Genomic DNA, 22,819 nt, shown 5'->3' with positions numbered 1-22,819 from the left:
TGTGACAGCTTTTCTGTGATTAATCACTTAGATGACACATATTTCATTTCTGGGAGAATATGAAATATAGAAATTCATAAACATCACATCTTAAAAGTGTATAGTGTTTTGATGTTGATCAGCTCCAAGATGCTCATGCATATTATCTAAAGGATTGACAAAATCTTTTCCGTTGTAAAATAATATGGTACACCAGAGATAAAACAGTTCTTTCTTATAATGAATTCCTAGTATTTTATCTGCATTTATAGTTTCAAGGAGATTTAAGCCAGAAAGTTTCAGCATTGCCCAAATATTAAATGTAATACACACAGCCCCCCAGACTGACTTGCCTGGCTAGAAGAAGATGGATGGGGTGGGGATGGGATGAAAATGAGCTTCCAGGTATCTGAGATGAGAAGAAATCAGATGGCACAGAAAGAAAGCTGCAACTGGAGTCCCTGGGAAAGGGAACCTGTTGGCCTTGTGACTGGTTTGGTGGGACAGGAGTGGTGAGAAGTCTTCCATACGAAACATTCCCACTTCCATTCAGATCTGCCATGCTTCCCCACCACAGGGTTGAAACCACTCCTAAATGTGGACCCTTTCCATGGTAAGCATACATTTTTTGCTATTTAAATTTAGAGCAAATTCAACAGTCATCTAAGAAATACTCTTAGATAAACAAATATATGGTGCTGGTATTTGGGGGGAAGTGGGAGGGGGTGAAGGGATAGGTTGGGGAGAGAAAACCCTCTGGTTTCATTTTGGATAATTCTCATCTGTGTTGTCTCTACATCAAAATGTCCCCTAAACATCATCTACAGCCTGAAGAATGTGTCTCACACATGTACTATTATTTCCACAAATCAATAGATGATAGACAGATGCAATTTAACAATTGAACACTACTTCATGTGAAGGTTTTACTGAAATCACTGCAGCTTTTGTGATTTCATATTTTCTCAAACTCATTAATTTCACGGATAATTTGTCTTCAAACTACTAAAACAGCATTTGCTCTGTGGAGCCTCACAGAGCCCACATCATGCCCTCCATGTTAGGATCCCAATACTATTTTCTGCACTGATTCAACATAATGTGGAATGCCAAGAAGTGGGCCACTCCACAACCATGTGGGCAGCGCTCCAAGAGGATGAGCATGTAGCACTACAGCCCCGAGGAGAGGCCCCGACTCCTACTGGGAGCCCTAACTCATGTATTTGGGAGCCCTGGCTTATATTTGAAAGCCCTCATTCATATTTGGGAGCCCCAAAGAAAGAGTTGGAGTTAGACAAACATGGGGGTGGGGATGTGAATAAGTATTCTTCATTTGCACCCAACATTGGGAAATTGGGTATGTTCTTTTTGGTAAAAGATCTGAGACACTTGGGTCAGATCTAACTACCTTTACAGAGTTCCAGAAATGTGCCAACCACTGCTGTCTTGTGTTCATAATTTCATGTCATCTTTATGAAAACACTTTGAGGAGAGATTCCTATTTGGAAGCTCTCTTGTTTTCTGGCTGTGAAGGACACACTCCTTCAGGCCAACGCAGATTCCCTATACCATTCTCATTCTCTCTCTCTTTCTCTCTCTCTCTCTCTCTCTCTCTCTCTCTCTCTCTCTCTCTCTCTCTCTCTCTCTCTCTCTCTCTCCTTCTCTCTCCCTCTCAGGATTTCATCTTTACTTTCTTCTAAATAGAGTTGCTGCTAAGTAGCTTCTCCCTTGGGGATTTTGTCCCACAAGACTGACTAAAGAGAAAGATAACCCAGCCAGTGACTTGCAGTCTCTAAGCACAAACATATAGGCCCTCTCCTTTTCCTGCCAAATTAATTCAGGAAAAATATTAGTATTAATAATAAGTGTAAAGATATAAAAAATCACACATAGAAGATACTAAAATATTACCAAACATCTCATTGTAGACGTTGAACGGTTCTTTAAAAACTCCTTCAGTTACTGGCTTGAGTCTTCTGTGGAATCCGCCAGAGATGTTCTCTTTTGTTCTGAAGAGTACATCTTATCAAACCTCTTCTGCCCTCAAATTTCAGCCTTTCTTTAGGACACATGATCCTATTCATATATATAAGGGCCCTTCAAGGAGATGGGCCAGGAGACATGCAGTGTAAAATTATAGGAATAAAACAACTGTCCATTCATTCCTTTGCTGAATTAAGAAGATACTGTCCATTTTAAGGGACTCCTGAACCAAATACTGCTGTTCAACAGGACTCTTGTCCTGCCTAGGAACAGTCCTTCCCCTGAAGCACTGACTCACAGTTTTACATCCAGACTTAACAATAATACCAGGAATTTATCTTTAACATTTTTTCTCTCCTTAAGAACTCAAGAATTAAATCTTCCAAAGAACTCTTCCAGAGCTACTACCTGCTTCCAGGACTTGGCGATGGTGCCCATCTCAGTTGGATTTCTGTAGAATCTCTATCTAGAAGCTTTCACAGGATTCAATGAGGGAGCCGACACTCAGAGCTATCTCTAAATATGATGGACAAGCTTTGAATGTTCCTGCTAAAGGTCATTTCCCTTTCATTCCATAATCATACTACTGTCTCAACCAAATGAGTGTTTTCTTAGTGGAAATGGCAAGAAGAATCTCTGACTTAATTAACAGAATTCCCCTTCTAGACACAGCAGACGTGGGCAGGGCCACGTAGAGGTACCTGAATCCACCGAATCTTTTAAAACATTAATCTGGTTAATCAGCTTAGTGCTGGCTAAGAAGAGCAAGTCTCCTACTTGAGGTTGATTAAAACTCTCTTTGTCAACCCAGTGAAAGACCAGGATGCAATGGAAATTACAGGATTCCACTTTCTAAAACCAGGAATCCAGCCATGGTTTCTAACAGACCTGTCTGCTAGTTGTATTTTTGTGGTCTTTTCTTTTACTTGAGCAACAGGCAGCAACCTTAAAAAGTGGCTTTCTTTTTAAATTGAATTTTTGTTATTTTTAAAATTAAAGATAACACAGAGCAGGTTTTTATAGAGTTAAAATAAATCAAGAATATATTTTCAAGTTCATAAATACAATAATAAGCCAAACAAGGTATTAGAATTTAGCAATTAAAGCAAGGACTGTTGGGCCAGACAGACAGATTCAAATCCCAGGTGTGCTACTTTAGTGTTATGCAAATTATTTAACCTGTACATGTCTCAGTTTTATCAACCATTAATTAGAATAATAAAAGTACGTAGTTATAGATCATCGTAAAGTTTAAGAGAGTTAACACATGCAAAGCCCTTCAGATAGTGTCTGGTACATACCAAGTATGTACAAATCTATATTAATACTATTACTATTATTACTGTTCAAAGTGATTTGAAATTTGATACTACTCCAATGTTTAGGACCTGCCTAGAAAATTTAATAGTCTGTATCCCAGTTCAGCTTATTTCCCTCTAACTTAACAAGACTTAGTCCCACCCCATTATATGAAAATATTTTAACATCCAGCAACACTATCCACTTTTGATATTTTCCTTTCTATTTAGTTTATTCTTTGAATACATGCAAATAAATGTTAGACATAATATGAAAAAGCCAATCTATTTTCAAAGAATTTATTCTATTTGGGAATTAAAGTGATACATATAGAACAAAAATAACATAAGAAAAACTTTTAAACTGAGCATAATCGGGTAATGAAAAAGACAATAAAGCTACCTTCTAAATGAATTTATTCAGCTAGCATCATGAAATGGAGGAGGGTGAGACCTACTGGGGCTATGTGGGAAGAGAGGCTGGCAGCAGGTCTGGGAGAGTCAGGACTCTTCACAAAGGAAGGTCAGGCATTGCTCTCTGCCATGTGACAATCAAGGTGAAGATGGTAAGCAATTCTGGGTAGGGACAACACTGTCCCCTTCATATCACACACTACCAGCCACAATTTTTTCCTCTTGAGGTAAAGTCTAGTTGACTCAAGATACGACATGTGGACCACATACAAAATAGAGGAGCGCAAAAAATAAAACAAGCACTTAGCAAAGAAAACAAGAACTCTGTTTTCTTTGTAAATGCTCCTAAAGGAAGAAAACAGGTAAAATGAGGAACGTGTTCTACTCCAGTGAGGACTTGTGTTCTGCACACCTTTACTTTCCCCACTGAATGGTTTGAATAAATCAATCACCAGAGAAAATTTAAGTTGGCACAGAATAGAGCTGACATACTAATACATTTGGCTTTCAGAATGTTGGGGTGATGGTGGTGGTGGGGTGATGGTAGTGTGACAATTCTAAGCAATAAGGAGGTACCTGCGTTTTCATTAGGCAGGAGGTTCAGAGAGGGACATGGGTGGGTAATTTTAATGTTCTATTGATGCTTAATCTTTAAAGTCTTAGTACATTGAATGAAATTACCTCCTTTTTGATCACATGCAATCATTAAAATAAATAGGAATGTATATGAAGAACAAAAATTAGCTAAGTGAAAATAAGGAAAATAATGAATTTGGAAAAGAAAGTTTATCCAACTGGAAATAAAAGTGAAGTGTTTCCAAGTTGCTGCCAACATGCTCGGGTCTCTCCAGTCCCCTAGTATGGAGAGCAAGGAAAGACATACACCTGTTTGCCTAGGATTAAGAGTGTGGGCATTCAAATCAAGGACTCTGGGCTTACACCCAGCCTCATTCTTAGTAGCTTTGTAATTGTTGGTAGGACTTCCAATGTGTTATTTAGCTTTTCTAAGCTTCAATTTCCTCATCCATTTAAAAAAAGAAAAAAAAGAAAAAAATATGATATCAATCTTGTAAATTTATAAAACTAAGGAATTAATTAATTAATACTTAAATGAATGCCTAAAATAAAGGTTCAAAATGGTAGTGATTAATATCATCAAGAAAGACTCAATGTAAGAGGCAATGATGATTTGGAGACTTTTCACACTTAATCAATTTATATTTGGTTAACAGTAGGGTTTACAACATGTGCTTGTGTGTGTGTGTGCATTCACTCTTGTTCTCTCTCTCTCTCTCTCTCTCTCTCTCTCTCTCTCTTTCACACACACACATACACACACACACAATTTATTGCATACTACCACACTTTAGTGACCAATGGATTTGCCCAAATCTAAGAAATAGTTAATAATCAACCAGTATTTAAATTTAAGGCTACCCAACTTAAAACTTAGGTTCTTATATACTAATTTTGGAAAAAATCCTGACACAGGGTAAGAAGCCAGTTGGAGATTTTGACTCTTCAAGGATTCTGCGGAGGCACATAGCAGTACAATACTGATATCATTCCAGATCATTGGACTAGTGGCCTTTACAACCTCATGACACCTGTCCAATGCTAAGGTCTATCCTCCTCCTGTCTCACTTCCAGGATTGTGTAAGTTGGGTAGCCCAGGCAATCTAGGTGGTCAGAACCTAGTGATGAGGACACTGGCTTAATTGCTCAGTTAACACCTTGTCTTGTTACCTATAACCAGAGTGCTTTCTATCTCCTGGGGCAGGACGGGTATTAGGCATGGATGCTAGGGTGTATCAGGTAAATACATACCATTTAAATTGAGCCTTGAAGCCCTGCATACTGCCACAGAGACTTCCATAAAGCCCTGGGCAGCTGCAGAAGTGAGTTTGTGCCCACTGTGCTCAGTGGTCTACTTTCACAAATATGACCAAAGCCAGAGCACTAGGAGAGGCTGTAGCACTTCCAGACAGGCCTTTCCTCCACCTTTTCTTCCTTCCTCTCCCCTTCAGGAGGATTCTGTCAGTCACTGATGAGAAAATCACTACTTGAGCTAGAGCATGCTGCATGCTCTCCTTGGTCCAGAGCCTCTCCCCACAGAGGCCCCTCCCAGACTAAACCCTAGGAAACCAGGAGGTGTGCTAATTCAGTGCTACTCCTGCTCCCCCACTCCTTCTACTACATGACACCTATTTAGAGCCCTCTTGTACACAGATGTCTGGTGCTTGGTCATAAAGCCCCCTTCCATCATCAGTCCCTATTTGGAGAGCCCCTGAATCCTGGGTTTTACTCTTCCATGTCTCCATCCTTTGAGAACAGAGCTCCAAATACCTAACCTCTTCACTAACCATGACTACACGTGCCAACATGCTGCACCGAACAACAAGGTAAAGCTCAGTTTCTCTCAGTAAGTTAATACAAAAATAGATATTTTAAAAGGCCTAAAAGTATCCTGAGAGGTTTTGTATGGGAGAAAAAAAAAGTAATAAGCAATTTCAGTACAAATTCTTTATTGCATTCAAATGAGGACCAATGTCCACCATACTGCAGGGCCATATGATGGTAGGCAGTTAGTGACTGTAGTTCTATTTCAACCTGTGGTATATCTAATTCAGTATGGTTAGAAGACAAGTCACAAAGTCACTCCATGGAATTTACTCCATTATATGACCACTCAGGAAAAATAAAACACAGTTGTCACTGTTTTGAAAGTTCAACAAAGCATGTGGGAAAACAAAGTAACTGAATTTACCTTAAATTAGACATCAGTTTTCTTGCCGTTTCCTTGACAATTGTGCTTTGAGAAGATGTCACCAGTGAAGATGCAACTTTACAACCATCACCCACAGAAACTTTGGCTTCGTGTCCAGAAATTGGACTGAAATCTTCCATTGGCGCAAAGGACGAGCTGGGGTGCATAATTCCAAAGTAGGAACCACATTAGATACTAATAGTTTCAGAAACAAATGGAATCTTAATACACAACAAATAAAATGGCATAAATTTCCACATATGTAGTCATTATATAAAATAAGTTCTTAATTAGACTTATCACCATTTATTCTTATTATATATTGTGTCAAGTTTTTGGGTAGCCACAACTAAACAGCATTGGTGATAATTTATTCTTAATGACACTAGTCATTTAACACTTGTTTCTTCTCTGCAGGAAAAGACTTAAGTTCTGTTTTAAACCCAGAGAAGGGTTGGGGATGTGGCTCAAGCGGTAGCGCGCTCGCCGGGCATGCGTGCGGCCCGGGTTCCATCCTCAGCACCACATACAAACAAAGATGTTGTGTCCGCCGAAAACTAAAATAAATAAATAAATATTAAAAAATTCTCTCTCTCTCTGTCTCTTTAAAAAAAAAAAAACCCAGAGAAATGCACTGACACAAAACCAAAAAGAATAAAGGCAGTTAAGAGAAATAACTAGCAAAGATCCAGAGGAAGAGTGCTCCAGGTAAAGTGTAATGATCCTGGGGTAGAGAGCTGTTCAAGGAAGAACAAGAAGGTCGAAGCTGGTGGATGGAGGAAGCAGGAAGCAGAGGGAGAAGGCTGAGGTGAGAGAGAGTTGGTGGCCTTGGAGAGGGAACTGTGTTCCTTCCATGCAGAAGGCACTAGCATGGGAAGGTTTCAGGCACAGAGGCAGGATGATGAGATACAAGTTTTAAAAGGACCCCTGGATGTAAAATGGAAAATACATCACAGTGAGGAAGCACAAAATAGTGTAGCATGCTATGGACACCAAAGATTTGGAATGGTGGGAACAGAAAAATTCAAAAGGCCAAGGGTAGTAAAATATGCAAAGTGAAGATGGGTAGAGGTCAGATCTTGCAGAGCCTTATGTATCAAGTAATAAGAAGATTTCTGTAATCCTATCACACAGACACAGTTCCTGAGAGGTTTATGTGTTTATATGGAGATGGCCTTTTAGAATTGGACAATAGCTTATATCAAATGGAATGTACTTCTATTGTGAACAGTTCTTTGGCTTTAATTATACTGTCTAACTTCAGCTGACTTTTTTTTTTAAGATTAAGAACACTGTATAAATGAATGCCTATTAAAGAATATTTACCCAATGTCTAAATGTTCATTAGTTATAACTTCTTTTATGCTAACATTTTAGTAAGAGAAATCTTTCTTTAAAAAAATATTTCAGGGATACTGGAAATTCATGTTGGTGTTGGGAACAGAAGGCAAAATATGCTACATCAGACCATAGGGTATACCTCTCTCGACCTTTTTCTGTCAAAGAATTCTAGGACCTACCTTGCAGAGTTCTGTTGAGGATTAAATGGATATACAAAGACTTTATCTCAATACTTGGTAGTAAGTACTTGTCAAATAGAATCCAATAATTATTATGATTATCCTTGGCATCACTATCATTAGTAATACATTTCATAAATTTCTTCCATTAAGATTGTTTTAGTTGGGTTGGAGTTCTAACATTCATATTGTATTTGAGTCAACAATGATTTAAAAAAAACCCTCCACAACTTAATAAATATCTAAAAGTCATAGAAAATAATACATGCACAATTATGTTTTAGTGTCTGCATGAATCTTAAATTATAGCTCAAATTTTAATAAATAATTCTAGATTAAAGCATTGTCCATGAAAAAGCCTAGCAACAGCACTGGAGGAAGGAATGCATTCATTCATTCAATCAGCAGATACTGATGATTATGAGTCTGGTGCCATTTTGGATACAAGATTGACTCTGTTCTGTTGGAGTGAGTTAGTGTCTAGTGGAAAACAAGCAAGCTAGAATTAAAGTGGTAAAATAAATGGATGAGTAAAACAGATAATTTAAAACAGTAATCAGTGCTTTGAAAAACCCAGCACAGAATGACTTCATAGTGGGAATGTGACTTGCCACCATGGGCAGGTTTCTTTTCTCAGGGAAGGCCTCTCAGATTCAGAGTTACAAAGAAGACAAGACATGTCTTTAAGGAGCATCTGTGCAGTGCAAAGACAGATATTTGACCACACAATTCCATTTGACTCACCCTTGTGGGTCAAAACTTAGCTAGTGTTTAACAAATAATTATTGAAATTGAAGGAATGATGATGCAACCTAATCAGTGCAGCAGTGACTCTGAACAACTGGGTTTTCCTGGGAGAGTCAGAAAAGAGTGCTTGAACTGAGGCTTGAATGAAAGGATAAGGGAGATGGGTACACAAGTTGCAGAGGACACACAAGCAAGGGAAGTAGTGTAGACAAACAGGTGATATAATGTGATAAAATAAACTATAAGTAATTTGGAACTTCTGGAAAGCAAGGTGTTGATTAGAAGGAGGGGCAGGAGTGGAGGTCTGTACTTGACCTTAAAAGTGATAGGGCTACAGAGGCTATGGAAGGTGTTCTGGTTTGGATGGGAGGTGTTGCCCAAAAGCTCACATGTGAGAGCAATGCAAGAAGGTTCATAGGAGAAATGATTGGGTTATAAGAGTCTTAACCCAATTAGTGATTTAATCCCCTGACAGGGATTAACTGAGTGGTAACTAAAGTGGTAGAGTGTGGCTGGAGGAGGTGGAAATTGCGGCATGTCTTTGGGTATATATGTGTATTTGGCCAGTGGACTGTCTTTGTTTTCTGATCAACATGTGATCTGCTTCCCTCTGCCACACTCTTCCATCATGAGGTTCTGCCTCACCTAAAGCCCTGAGGAATGGAGCCAGCCTTCTATGGAGTAAGACCTCTGAAACTGTGAGCCCTCAAATAAACGTTTTCTCCTTTAAAATTGTTATAGTTAGATCCTTTAGTCATAGCAGTGAAAAAGCTGACTATAACTGAAGGTTTCTGAATAGAACAGTAAAGCTGGATTTTAGTGCTGGAGTAACTACTCTGTTACCAAGTACAGGGAAATGAAAGGTCCTCTCTCTTTTCTTGCCCTTAATTTAATGTGCTGTTATGTAAGAGGCACAGCATCTGAATTCAGAGAAACTGAGTCTGAACACCTGAAACCCCACTTAAATAAATCTGTAGTAGAAGTTAAGAATCTTCTTTTTTGAAAGCATTCTTTTAATTCTACTGATTTTCTAAAATATCCAGTTGATTTTATGAGTGATAAAATTCTCATGTCAAGGAAAGTCTAGAATGCAATTATAATAATAATTATAGGCATATCAGGCAGTAAGTCAATGACCCACACATGAAAAAAAAGTCAGTTTGTGGTTTCACAGTCATACCTCATATGTGTGTGACATTTTAGTGCTTTGACTACGTCATAGTAACCAGAATTGTTTACTTGCAGTGGGTAGAAAGCTAATCCTGCTCCATTTTATTATCCCCAAATTCTCACAAAAGAAATGAGAAGGTTTGGGGAAAAGGTGGATTTTCATTCTTTCTTGTCTCTGCTGTAAAATTTGGTTCTATTCTTAATTGTCTTTGTTGCTACTATTTTCTTTCGTCTTGTATTGAAACATTGATAATTACTTTTCAACAGTATAATTGCACTTACTTGGAATTTGTATAATTGTAGTACACTCACCTTTCCTGGTTAGGAAATGAAGAGTTTCTTTTTATTGCTGGAGTATCACTGCACAGCTCCTGTTTTTCTTCATAAGAACAGAGACAAAATGAAGTCAATTTTGATAATCACACACACACACACACACACAAAAAAAATGTTGACTGTTACATTAACTATATGATTTAGTTCTGATTCAAATATCCACCTGTAAATTGTACCAATTTTGAGGCAATCTATAAATATGTTCTTTAGGTATTTTATAATAATTTTAATAAGGTATGTAATGCATATATAATAATATTGCATATATAATAATAATTCAAGAGCCTCTGTTATGTGGGTTGTTTATGTATATATTTTTATTGGTGTTTATTATGAGTGTATGGGTGACTGATCAGGACTGTTCATAGTCCCTGCGCTCCCTAACTTCTGCCAAAATATACACTGTCTGCCCTCTACTATCTTATTCTCTCTCATTTTGAGTTCCATTTCAAAGCTATTCTAACAGATCCCCATGAAAAATGTGTCACCAATTGAGAGCTAAACTTGAAAGCAGAAAGAGACCTAGAGTCACATGTCAGTCTTTTCACTCAAGGGACCTCAGGCTGATGATCTGTTCCTAATCCTTTGTAAGTAGAAATATAAGCTTCCCTTGGATTGGCTAAGAGTCTTGGAGACAGTGTAAGCAACGAGTCAATCTGTTCTCCTTCCATTCTTCTCTATAATTCTTTGTTGAAAAATACCCAGATATCTTGTTCTATTAAGTAGACCTCTGTCAATAAGTTTAGGAATATTGAAGGTCAAGGAGAACAGGACACAAAGAAGAAAAGTTTTACATGGTGGGAGAATGCTGAGGATCTGCCAAGTTCTTCAAGGAAAACATAAAAGAAAACAGGTGGCCAGAGGTTTTCCAAGCACAGGGTAAGCACCATTGGCTGTACTTTCTGACTTGCATACAAAGTAAAAAAAATTAACTCAACAGTCAATTAATCTATAATTACAATCATTTAAAAAATATTTTACAATTTGTTCCTGCCAAACCCAGGATGGATATTTAAAATTAAATATTAATTTCAGGATTAAAGTTATAGTAACAATTTTTCCATTACAATCTGGAAGTGCTTGAAGGCACAGTAATAGTTTGAAACATCTACAAAAGATCAGCTTTAGAATTAAGAGAGTCTTACAAAAGAAATCCTGATTGTGGAATTACAAATTATCCTAATTAAGATGAAAAAGAAAAAAATGTGATTTCTTAGGGACATCAGTAAAGGGCTTGAAAACATAAAGTTGTGAATGAATAGCTGATTAGGTTACCTAAGCAACAGAATGTACAGGAAGGAAGAGTTGACCACCAAAGTGAACACAAAATGATGGCATGGATTGGCACAAAAAAGGGCTGGAAGGATGAAGCCAACTGAGCAGGGATTCACTAAAGAGACTAAGAAGTGATTTCAAGCTTATTTCAGAATAAAGACAAGAATGATGAAAATAATGTACGTGTTGCCCAGGCCCAATGAGATAACATTAAAATAAAAAGAGAATGGGATAATAATAATACAATGCCTAATACAAGAATTATAGTAATGACGACGAATGAACACTGAGAAATGAAAATATTCCAAATTCAATTTGTTTCAATTATTTTAAAATTGAAGAGATTAAATTTGACTTAAATATCATGAGGGCAAGTTTATGCTTTAAATATACATATACATATATATCCCACAGAAATGAAAGAACTCATAAATACATATGTTGAAATACTCTTATGGATTTCAGAGGAATCATGAAAGGCAGGAAAGGAACTAAACAATTAAAATAAGGAATTTCATTACAATTTTCAAAACAGATTCTCAAAATGATAGACCTGATAATCAATCCTTGGCAAAATTCTAAATAAAATTCAATGTAGAGAGTGGCACAAGTCTATGGGTATTTCAGGCAGTGTGGCAGTTTGGGAGACCCGGTTCTCAACCAGGAGGTGTCTCTGTCCAACCCAGACGAGTGAGATTAGCCCTTGATTCTTTCTCCACCCCTCCTTCTAGTTCTGGATGGAACAACAAATTTAATTTTCTAAAATACAAATTGCTGGCAAACTTCTGATTATATCTCAGGCTGTCACATAAGCCCTATGGAAAGTGGTTCAAATATTAGAGCTAATCTCTGTAAAATGATTTATTTTTACCTTCGTTTATGAGTGGAACTTCCTTTTGTTCTTGTTTCAATGAAACATCAGTGCTGCTTTTATCTAAAACCTGAAAGATAACCTCGTTATTTAAAATTGTACCAAAAACAAGGACATACGACAGGGTTGAGAAAATACCTTGAAGAGCAGTGCCCATGTCAGAGAAAAGAGATCATACTGGTACTACAGTAAAGCTATTACAGGTTTTAGAGGAGAGAACAGTACAGTGCTAGAAAACAATACTGTTGTGCCACAGGAAGACCACATTACCAACCTCATGTTTACTGTTACCATGTTACCATTTCTCTCTTTCTTTTCCTTTTTTTTTCTTTCTTTTTTTCTTGCTACCGGGGATTGAACTCAGGGAGCACTCGACCACTGAGCCACATCTCCAGCCCTATTTTGTTTTTTATTTAGAGATAGGGTCTCACTGAGTTGCTTAGCGCCTCACTGTTGCTTTGGCTGACTTTGAACTTGTGATCTTTCTGCCTCAGCATCCTGAGCTGCTGGGATACTGTTACCATTTCTTTAATAGGATTTTCATGTTTCTACTGATACTTGCATAGCTAATTTATAAACTGTTATTTTATATGAATGTAACTATGTCTCCAACAAATAAATCAAGTATTTGATTTACCAGGAACAACCATCAAGCCTCTATCATTCCAAGCCTCATCATAATCCCAGCTGCTCCAAAGGAGACATAGTGTGGGAACTCAACACCAATGCAAGGAAAACTTTTAAGAGGTGGGGACACCAAAGCATGATGGAGAGCTCACCTGGAATGTTGGGGAATGTGCTTTCTCTCATCTTCTGATAGAATTTCTGGGAAGCTATCTAAAAGTCTTAATGTGTTGCATGCAGCATCCAGAAGGGCTAGTGGCACCTGGAGTGAGGGGATGTGCATGTGTGATGTGGGGAGTCTGGGTGGAGAAAGGGTGAGGGTGGGTGGGGCACAGGTGGAACGTAGGTCGTGCCACTCATAAGTCACATCTGCATCACTTTGGGAATGCTGAAAGAAGCATTTTACAAGGCTCACATAAAACAAACATACAGTACTAAAGTTCTTCAGATGAGACAGAGAGACAGAGATGGGGAAAAGAGACAAATAGACAAATAGATAAAAAAGATAGAGAAAAATTTATATGACCTTCAGGGGAAAAGACCCAGAATGCTCCCTTTATGTATTTTATAAATATGTAAGAAGGTAGAAAAGCAGGCAGTTTTTAAAGAACAGAGAAAGAAAAAACCACCTGTCTGCTCTTTGATCTAAGACTCCTGAATACACACTGAGACAAAACTGTGTCCCTCACCTCTGTTACCTGGTGTAAAGTGTGGAGTTGTCAGGTATTTTTTTTTTGAAGTTTATTCATTGAATATGTATCCTTTGCCTTTAAAGCCCCTCTAGCCTGCTAAACAAACATGGTATGGAGAAGATGTCAACCTACCTCCTCTTCCTGTCCCAGGAAACAATGACATATTTGTACATAGCACTCTGGAAACTTCTGTCAGGAAGATTAAATGGGCATACATGTAGCCTAGCAATGAAGTTACTATGTAGCTTTCCAACATTGTCATTTTCTATTTCACCCAAACAGAAAAAAAAAAAAAGCCTCCCAGGCAGTGGAAAATAAACAAAACTGCTCTTAAGCTACTGTTGTCCAATTCAAAATATGTTTATACTTACAATACAAATAAGTGCATGCTCCAGGAAATAATAAAAATGCATATTTTTAAAGGTTGATTTTGCAAAAATCTTGAAAGTGACTTTAAAATGTATGCCTTACTTATTTCTGATGTAACGTAAAATTTAAAGTTTTCTTCTAATGTGCTGAAATCTATGTGATATAAGTGTTTCCAAATCTGGACTAAATATTTTTTGATCAGTTTAAAGCAGTATATACTATTTTTCAAAACAGTTAATAGTAGTCTCACACACACACACACACACACACACACAAAAGCTTATGAGATAACTTCTTAATGCTTTTAGTTATAATCATGTTGCTATAACCCACGATAATCTTATTCACAATGTGTTACTTTTCTTTAGTGACTTTTTCTTATGAACTTGATGAACTTGAACAAGATGCAAGTATCTAAGACTCTTTTTTAATTACTATTTTCACCAGAGAACAACTGTTGGTAGTGTTATTAACACAGCTTCATGAAATTAATTATTTTTACATTCTATTGTTGACTCCTCTCCTTTGAACTCTGCCTTGCTAGGGCTGTTTCCATTGAGGATGGTATCTGCCCTCACCCCAAAGACGGTACGAATACAAAGTTGACCATTTCTATTGAAGGAGAGATTTCTTTTACCTTTCTGTCTGTTCTTTATTCTTTAGCTTGAAAACATAGAAATGTTTAAAACATATTTTTTGATAAATTCACTGCCTATAGTATCTTAATAACACTATAAATATCTGATTTCATAAGATGCTGCTTTTATTATGGTGTAGTTGTAGTGTTGAGGACCTGAATGCTTTCAAGGTGAGACAAGGCATGTGGCTATCTTTGAAATGCCTTCATTTATATGTTTTTATCTTATCTACAAAGCTCTTTCATGTACATGAATTCATTTTGTTAGAGAAGTGTTCTTCATTTGCTCAGGCTTAGCTGTGGTTCACACTCTGTAGTTTGGGAATATCTCTTTCGTAAGATTTTTACCTAAATCATGCAACAGATAACACTTCCCACACAGTAAATGAGATTACAGTTAAGTCTTAACATGAGATTGAAGACACTTTAGTTATAATTAATTTAACAACAAGCAGGGTGGGACTTGTCAGTTCCCCAAGGAACTCAAAGGATCAGGGTAATGCCACATTTTTCATTTTGTAAAATATCTATTTAAGAAGATAAATAAATCATGAAGAAGACAAAACAATAACATACCTCAGAAAGCTGTGTAATACCTATCTCATTAACTGCTGTTAAAGGAAACTCAAGAACTGGATGTCACTTTATCTGTCTCTTTCCTTCTATTGCCTTGCCCTTCTCTCTCCACCTCAGTCCCTATTCAGGGACTCATCAAGACCACCAGACCAGGACATGTCTTCCCACCACATCCAACAATCCTTTCTGCTTTCACTCTTCTATGGTTAACATTATTTCCCAGACCCTTCCCCTTCACTCATTAATCTATTAATAAAATTCTCAGCATGGGTCAGACACTGTCATGGTGAAGAATTCAAAGTCCTGCCTTTGTGGAACTTATTTTTCTAATAAGGGAGAAAGACATTAAACAAATAAAAAGATAAATATGCAATATAATATCAGGTGATGCAAACTCACTGAAGAAAAATAATACAGGTGAGAGAGAGAATAACAAAGGTTCCTGCCAGTGGCGCTGTTTTCACCCCATGCCCCACTCTCTCACCAAGCAGCCAGCCACACGCCTCTTCAGCTCTCAGGCTTTGTGTACTACAGACTTGTTGATCCCTCAGCTTTTACTAGTCTTTCCTCTGACATCTCCTTGGTGCATCCTGTGCCAAAAACTGATCGCTGTGCCAAAATTGCCAAAAATTGCAACACTCACCATATCTAGCACCGATACCTCCTGTCCTCTTCCTTGTAACTGGACTGGCATTTACCATTATCTGTTATGCAAAATGCTTTACTTAATCATCTTGTCTCTTGTCTGATCCCCCCACTAGAATGGACACTGCCTGAATATAGGGAGCATTATCTGTTTTTCTTTCCCCTGCTGGATTCCCAATATCTAGATCAGTAACTGATAACACACAGAATAAAAAGTAAAAAAGCAAGTCATGAAGACATGGGTGGTATTGGTGGTATGGTGGGGATGGTGTGTGTAGTGGAGACCAGGTAGGAACAAAGAAAAAGACTTAGGTTCACATTGCTCTCCTTACCTGTGTTCATAGAATTTAAATTACTTAACATGATAGGACATTTTGGGCTTTGTATTTATTTGGTATCTCTTGGGGTGCTGGAAGCCAAGGTGTAGTCCCTTTGGCTCCAGGGGACTGGAGAAGGGATGAGCAGTGGAGATGAGGTCACCAAAGACATTGGGGTAAAGTCATCTGGCCAGTCTTCTAGGGATTTGGGAGCTACAGCAAGGAAACCAATTTTTTTTCTAAGAATGAGAAGCCATTGGGGGATTGAGAGCAGGAGAATGGCATAATAAAACTTGTCCTTCAGATGGACTACTCAGCTTTTTAAGTTCGTGGAGGACAAAATAGATCACTTTTAGGCCTGCCATTGTGTCTCTGGAAAGAGATGTGGTGAGTTGGCCAGAGTGGTAGCTGCAGAGGCAGGAGGACAGGTTCCACGTGTGAAGGCTGATTCACGAGACAGGCTGTGGGTTGAGTGCAGGCTGAGAAAGGAGGAGAGAGATTCCGAATGATTCCCAAGGCTAGGGTCTGAGTTACTGAGTGGTGGTGCTATTTATTAAGTTAGGGAAATGTGAATGTTGCTTGGATCCTTTGCTCTCTTGATTTCTGTAACCCTCTGTGTCTTAACTCTCCCTGGGTAATTTATTCTTTCCTGCCTACTCTCAATTCCTCAATGGACTTATTAAAATTTCGGGGGGCTAAGCTAGTGAACTTTATTGTGTAAACCATGGTTTTATCGGCATTAAACAACCCTAACTTTTCACCTTTGCTCCAGCTACATACAACTCATCTTCATGAACCTCACATTCAAACATCTTGCTGAAAGTTCAAATTTTCAGTCTTATTTTTATCCACTTAGTCGCAGTCCCTGATCACCTGTCCTCTTCTTATTTATAACACCATTTTTTTTCCAGATTGCTACTTTGTTTTTTTTTCTTCATATTTTTATGGGTGCATTATAATTATACATAACAATAGAAGTCACTGTTACATATTCATATGTGCACACAATGGGATAATATAACTCAGTCAGTATCAAGTCTCAGTATCTTCCCTTTTCCTTCCCTCCTCTGTTTTTCTGGTCCCCTTCCTCTAATCTCCTGGTCTGTCTTTCCTCTGGCATCTCCTTGTATGCCTTCTATTTTCATGAGATCCCCTCCACACACCTTTTTTCCCTGGGTTGGCATTTCAACATTGCTTTATATAGTCTTTCATACTCTTTTCCTTATTTTGAGTGTCTCTCTCTCTCTCTCTCTCTCTCTCTCTCTCTCTCTCTCTCTCTCTCATTTTTTTCCTTTAGTTTCTTCTCTTTCCAGTCCAAGACATTATCACAAACTGATTATTTTTATAAACAAAATCCTCATAATTAGATGTTCCTTCTAAAAACGATTCCCGAAAGTTCTGCCTACTTACTATCTCAAGTGGGATCTCTTTGTCTGACTTTCAAAATCCTTTTCAGAGTGATTCTAACTTATATATATTTATATACACACACACACACACACACACACACACACACACACACACACCAGGAACTGAAGCCAGGAGTGCTTAACCACTAAGCCACATCCCCAACCCTTTTAAAATATTTTATTCAGAGGCAGGTTCTCATTAAGTTGCTTATGGCCTCTCTGCATTCCTGAAGCTGGCTTTGAACTCATGATCTTCCTTCTTCAGCCTCCTGAGCCCCTGGGATTACAAGCATGCGCCATGTACCTGGCTTAATACTTCTTAAGGAACATCCTCTGCTACAATTTAAAGGCTGTCTTTAGAATTCCCTGGATTCACCATACACACACTTCAACATCATTGCCCATGCAAAGGTTCCGTCTGGTATGTCCTCTTCCCTCTTTCTTTCTTAAAAGTTCCACACATTTTTTTAAGATAAACATAAGTCTGGGCTGGGGTTGTGGCTCAGTGGTACAGCACTTGCCTAACATGTGTGAGGCACTGGATTTGATTCTCAGCACCGCATATAAATAAATAAATGAAATAAAGGTCCACCGACAACTAAAAATAAAATTTTAAAAAGATAAACATAAATCCTATTTTTTCTTTAGCCCATATTGATTTCTTCCTTCTGAACAACTATTAACAGTGAACTGCAGACCATTTACTGGCATTAGCTAAACACATTGATAGCTAAGCATCTTATCTATGTAACTCAGATAAATAAGACTGATTCCCCATAGCAACCTTGATTCTTGCCATGTCACATCAATGCAGAATTCAAAACTTGGTTGCATATCCCCCCCCACACACACACACACAAAATTCAATTGTACAAAATATTACTTAAGATCATGCTGGAAAATGGAGGAAATGAATATATATAGCAAAAATCAATTTAAAATTACCATTAAGCATCTATTTTTTAGCTTTCCACTGTGAGTGCCTCACTTCTGCACACTTTCCCCATCAAGCCTCCCTGTCTGGAGCTCTGGGGATTTCTGCTTCTGGGATTACCTATTCCCCTCATCTCCTATGTGAGGTCTTTAGTTCTCCCCTTTCCATCACAAAGCAATTTTACATTCTCACTTTTCATTCTCATTCTGAATCACCCAATAAAGGCTGAATCTGCCTGCTTTAGAACTATAGTAGGTAGATTTTAAAACACACTTTTCATCACACAAAAATTATTTTCATTCTATCACAAATCAATCATCCCATTAATCCTGTAACAACTTTAAAAGTAGGGGATATTATTATTCTTACTTCATGTGTGTGTGTGTGTGTGTGTGTGTGTGTGTGTAAAAGAAGATCAAATTCAGCACGAAGCCCTGAATTTGAAACTGGGTCAGTCTGTCAGAGTGCAAGCTGCCTTCTTTCCATAATATAATGCTACTCTCCATGATTTTATAAAATTGTTCCAATTTTCCTATTCCTTCAGGGCAAAGATCACATACATTACCTTTTTTTTTGTCTCTCAAAATCTCTAACATGTTGTTGTTCAATAAATTTGTTGTGATTAATTGGCTCATGGTAGTTCACATACTGGCCCTTAATATTTAGAACCATTATGAGTCGCTCACAAGATGTCCTTTCTGTCAGGGACGGCTTCACTAATTGCTCTTGTGACTGTCTACAGAGTCTGTTGGAGAGTTGATGAATGACACTGTGGAGGCTGAGTATGTGTAATTTTTCCTCCAAAGCCCTTGGGGCAATTCTGGGATCATGAAGCTTCTGGTACTGTCAGCAACAATCACAGCACTTACAGGCATCTGAAGAGGCAATGGTAGATCATCAGCCAGGAGAGCTGACTGACAGATGGTCTGCTTTTGAAATTGAGGCAACTTCAGTAATCTGAACTCATGTATTGAAGCATCCAGGGCATGTTATTACAATACCAGTACAGTTTTAAAATCGTTTGTATTCATCAATGTTTTTAGCAGCACAATTCACAATAGCTAAGCTATAGGACCAACCAAGTGCCCTTCAACAGATGATTGGATAAAGAAATTGTGATCTATATACACAATGAAAAATTACTCCGCCATAAAGAAGAATAGAATCATGGCATTTACCAGTAAACGGATGGCTCTGGAGACTATCATGCTAAGTAAAATAAGCCAATCTCCCAAAATTAAAAGGTCTAATCTTCTCTCTGATATGTGGATGCTAACATAAAATAAGGGAAGGGGGAAGGAAGAATAGAAGCACATTGGATTAGATAAAGGGGAATGAAGGAAAGGGAAAATAGGAATAGTAAAGAAAGTGGAATGGATGTGACATAACTTTCCTATGTACATATATGAATACACCACAGTGAATCTCCACATCATGTACACCACAAGACTGGGATCCTAATTAGAATATTAGGATCCCAATGCTTGCACAAATATATCAAAATAGAGTCTATTGTCAAGTATAACTGAAAAGAACAAATAAAAGTAAAATAAATTAATGTGTATTTAGGGGAATTGCAGATGATTTAGATACTCATTTATGCAGGATGTTTGCTATTCTTTCTCTTTCTTTGGGTTACTTGGTCACCTTTTCACTCTCATTATCTTGTAACACTGAGGCCAAAGTAGGGGACATGTAGTTGCTTTTTGGTTGGTTAAGCCCTGTCAATGATTCTAGAGATGCAGAGTGTGCCCATGCCTTTCTCTGAGCTGCAATGTGCTTCTTTTGAAGGATTCCCCAAAGAGCCAACCAGGCACAACTGGTAATAATGTAGCTCAGTTCTGAGATGGAGACATGGTTGCATCCACTCCTTCATTTACATATCTTTCTTGGACCCCAGAAGATGCTACGCTCTGTTCTAGGGACTACAAATATCTTTCATAATAATTTCCAGAGAATCCATTATCAAACCTTTAAAATCTTTCTGGCAGGGATGATCTAGCCATCAAGTTTTTTTTTAAAATGTGTGCAGACTGGGAGAAATGAAATTCATCCATCTGCTAGTCTGCTGTAGGGCCAGATGAAAGGCAAAACCAAAATGAAACAAAACAAAACAAAAACAAAAACAAAAACAAATAAAAAATGGCCACAGAGGACAAAAGGGCTTAAGTTGTTGGTGCAATCAAAAAGGTTCTATGATTTCTGGCTATTATACAGGTCTAACCTAACCTTTATAACACCATGGATAATCTTTCTTGTTTTAGCAATCTGAGTTTATCTCTTATATTCAGAATAGTAACTGAAGAATGGTTATTATAAAGTACAAAAAAATGAAAATATCAGTAAGAAAAAAGTAAACACTGCTTCATTTCAGGATCAGAAAATGTACAATGTCAACTTGGAGCATGAAGTACACCAAGGTGAATTAAAGCATGTGTATGTATAGTAGGAGTCAGTACCTTTACCACTCCAAACTGAGTCTCATCTCATTAATTCTACTCAGTTCTTCAAATTTGGATTTTTCTCAAATTGAGTTTTCTTCAAACTTATCACTTGCTGTCCCAACCATCTGTTGTGGTCTGGCAACTGATTTTCCCAGTTACCGTCCAGAGTGATCCCCTAAGATATTTAGTCTGTTATAACTGCTTCTTATATCTCAAGTTGTGACATAACATGAATGGCCTACTTAGCTTTTTGATATAATGTTCGGCAATCTGATCCCATTTTTATTTTTATTGATTCTATTAAGCACAGATCAGACTGTATCACTCCGGATGCATTAATTCCCATTCTGGGGAGGTATAAAGCTCATATGTCAAATTTTTGCTTGGAGTAAAGTTCACCTGCCAATTTATCACACAGCAGTGCACAGGAGTTTTTAATTGGACTTAAGCAAACAACAGGGTTATACAGGGCACCTTCAGTAACAGCAGAACTACAGCAACATTTACTCACACAGATTCTCCTAACAGAGTCTGACATACTTATAAGAGGTGCTGTAGGATAATTTCTTCTTCCTTCCTATCTGGGATTAACTGGGGCAATTTTGAACTTTACAGACAAGTTTGGAAATGCTTGAGAGAAAGCAGGTCAAAATATCAAGTATTCTTTAAAAAAGAGGGAAGAACATGTGCTTTTAACACAGAAAATAGTATATAACAGGGATTTTCTGTTGGCTGGAGGTAAGGCTCATGGGAGGGGTTAGTGGTAAGGTTACAACCACCTTCATATTCCCAGGGTGATAAGCTTGGACATGGAAGTAAGACTCTCTTTTCTAGAAGGCAGAAAGTAGAGGAGGCCTTAACAAGATGATCTGATGATAATTATGGGACCCTATATTAGCTAGAACAAGAACCAGTAACTGAGAAGAAAAGAAGTAAATTTCATAGACCAGATTTAGGGTGGATAGGGGAGAAACAAGCTAAAGGGAAGTTAACTTTATCTAGGCAAGGTTTTTTGTTTTGTTTTGTTTTGTGGTGCTGGAGATTAAACCCAAGGTCTTGTGCATGTGAGGCAAGGACTCTACCAACTGAGCTATATCCCCAGCCCAACACAAGGAGTTTTTGATGAGTTGGTCTTTAAAAATTTTTTAAATTGACATTTAATATTTGTATTTATTTATAGGGAACAGTATCACAATTTAATCCATGTACATAATGTATAGCAACCAAATTAAGCTAGTCAGCATTGCCATCTCTTCAAATATTAACACTCCTTTGTATTGGGAGTCTCCAAACTTCGTTCCTCTAGTTAGTTTGAAATGTATAATTATTGTAGACTATAGTTGCCCTATTGTTTCATATAACCTTAGAACTTCTTCACTCCCATGTTTTAATGCCCATTATCCACCCCCTCCCTACCCTCCCCCCACTTCCTAGCCTCTAGTGATCTCTGTTTCACTCTCCTCTTCTATGTGATCAACTTTTTTAGTTTCCACAAATGAGTGAGAACATGCGGTATTTGTCTTTCTGGGTCTGGTTTGTTGTACATAAGAGTGTCCCCCTTACCCCCCAACCTGGTTCCAACTATGTTGTTGCAACTGACAGAATTTCATCCTTTCATGGATGAATAATATCCTTTTGTGCATGTAGACCACATTTTTAAGATGGGTTGCTCTTTTAAAATTACTGAAGATTCTTGGCTTGTGATGTCCATCTACAGAACTTTGCAAGGTTGCCTAAACCAAAATCATTACTATTACACTTACTGTATGTTTGTGTGTTTCTCCTCACCCGAGCGGAAGGGATTGCTTGAAT

The 22,819-nt window shown here is 37.8% G+C and overlaps 1 protein-coding gene across 1 annotated transcript in view; it reads right to left on the bottom strand.

Annotated features, from left to right (window-relative positions):
* Morc1 (MORC family CW-type zinc finger 1) overlaps nucleotides 1-22,819 on the bottom strand; it is a 153,840-nt gene that overhangs the window by 13,027 nt on the left and 117,994 nt on the right. Inside the window, exons 23-25 of the mRNA XM_046464058.2 lie at nucleotides 12,361-12,430; nucleotides 10,191-10,257; nucleotides 6,442-6,597 (exon numbers count right to left, since the gene is read on the bottom strand). Of these exons, the coding sequence (XP_046320014.1) occupies nucleotides 6,442-6,597; nucleotides 10,191-10,257; nucleotides 12,361-12,430 (293 nt within the window). The remainder of the gene's footprint in view (nucleotides 1-6,441; nucleotides 6,598-10,190; nucleotides 10,258-12,360; nucleotides 12,431-22,819) is intronic.

The sequence above is a fragment of the Marmota monax genome, unplaced genomic scaffold, assembly GCF_021218885.2.
Source record: "Marmota monax isolate L192 unplaced genomic scaffold, Marmota_monax_Labrador192_F-V1.1 WCK01_AAM20220418_F8-fsc00156, whole genome shotgun sequence".
Taxonomy (NCBI): domain Eukaryota; kingdom Metazoa; phylum Chordata; class Mammalia; order Rodentia; family Sciuridae; genus Marmota; species Marmota monax.
The sequence above is the reverse complement of the archived record's forward strand: the minus strand, read 5'-3'. Positions and strand labels throughout refer to the sequence as shown.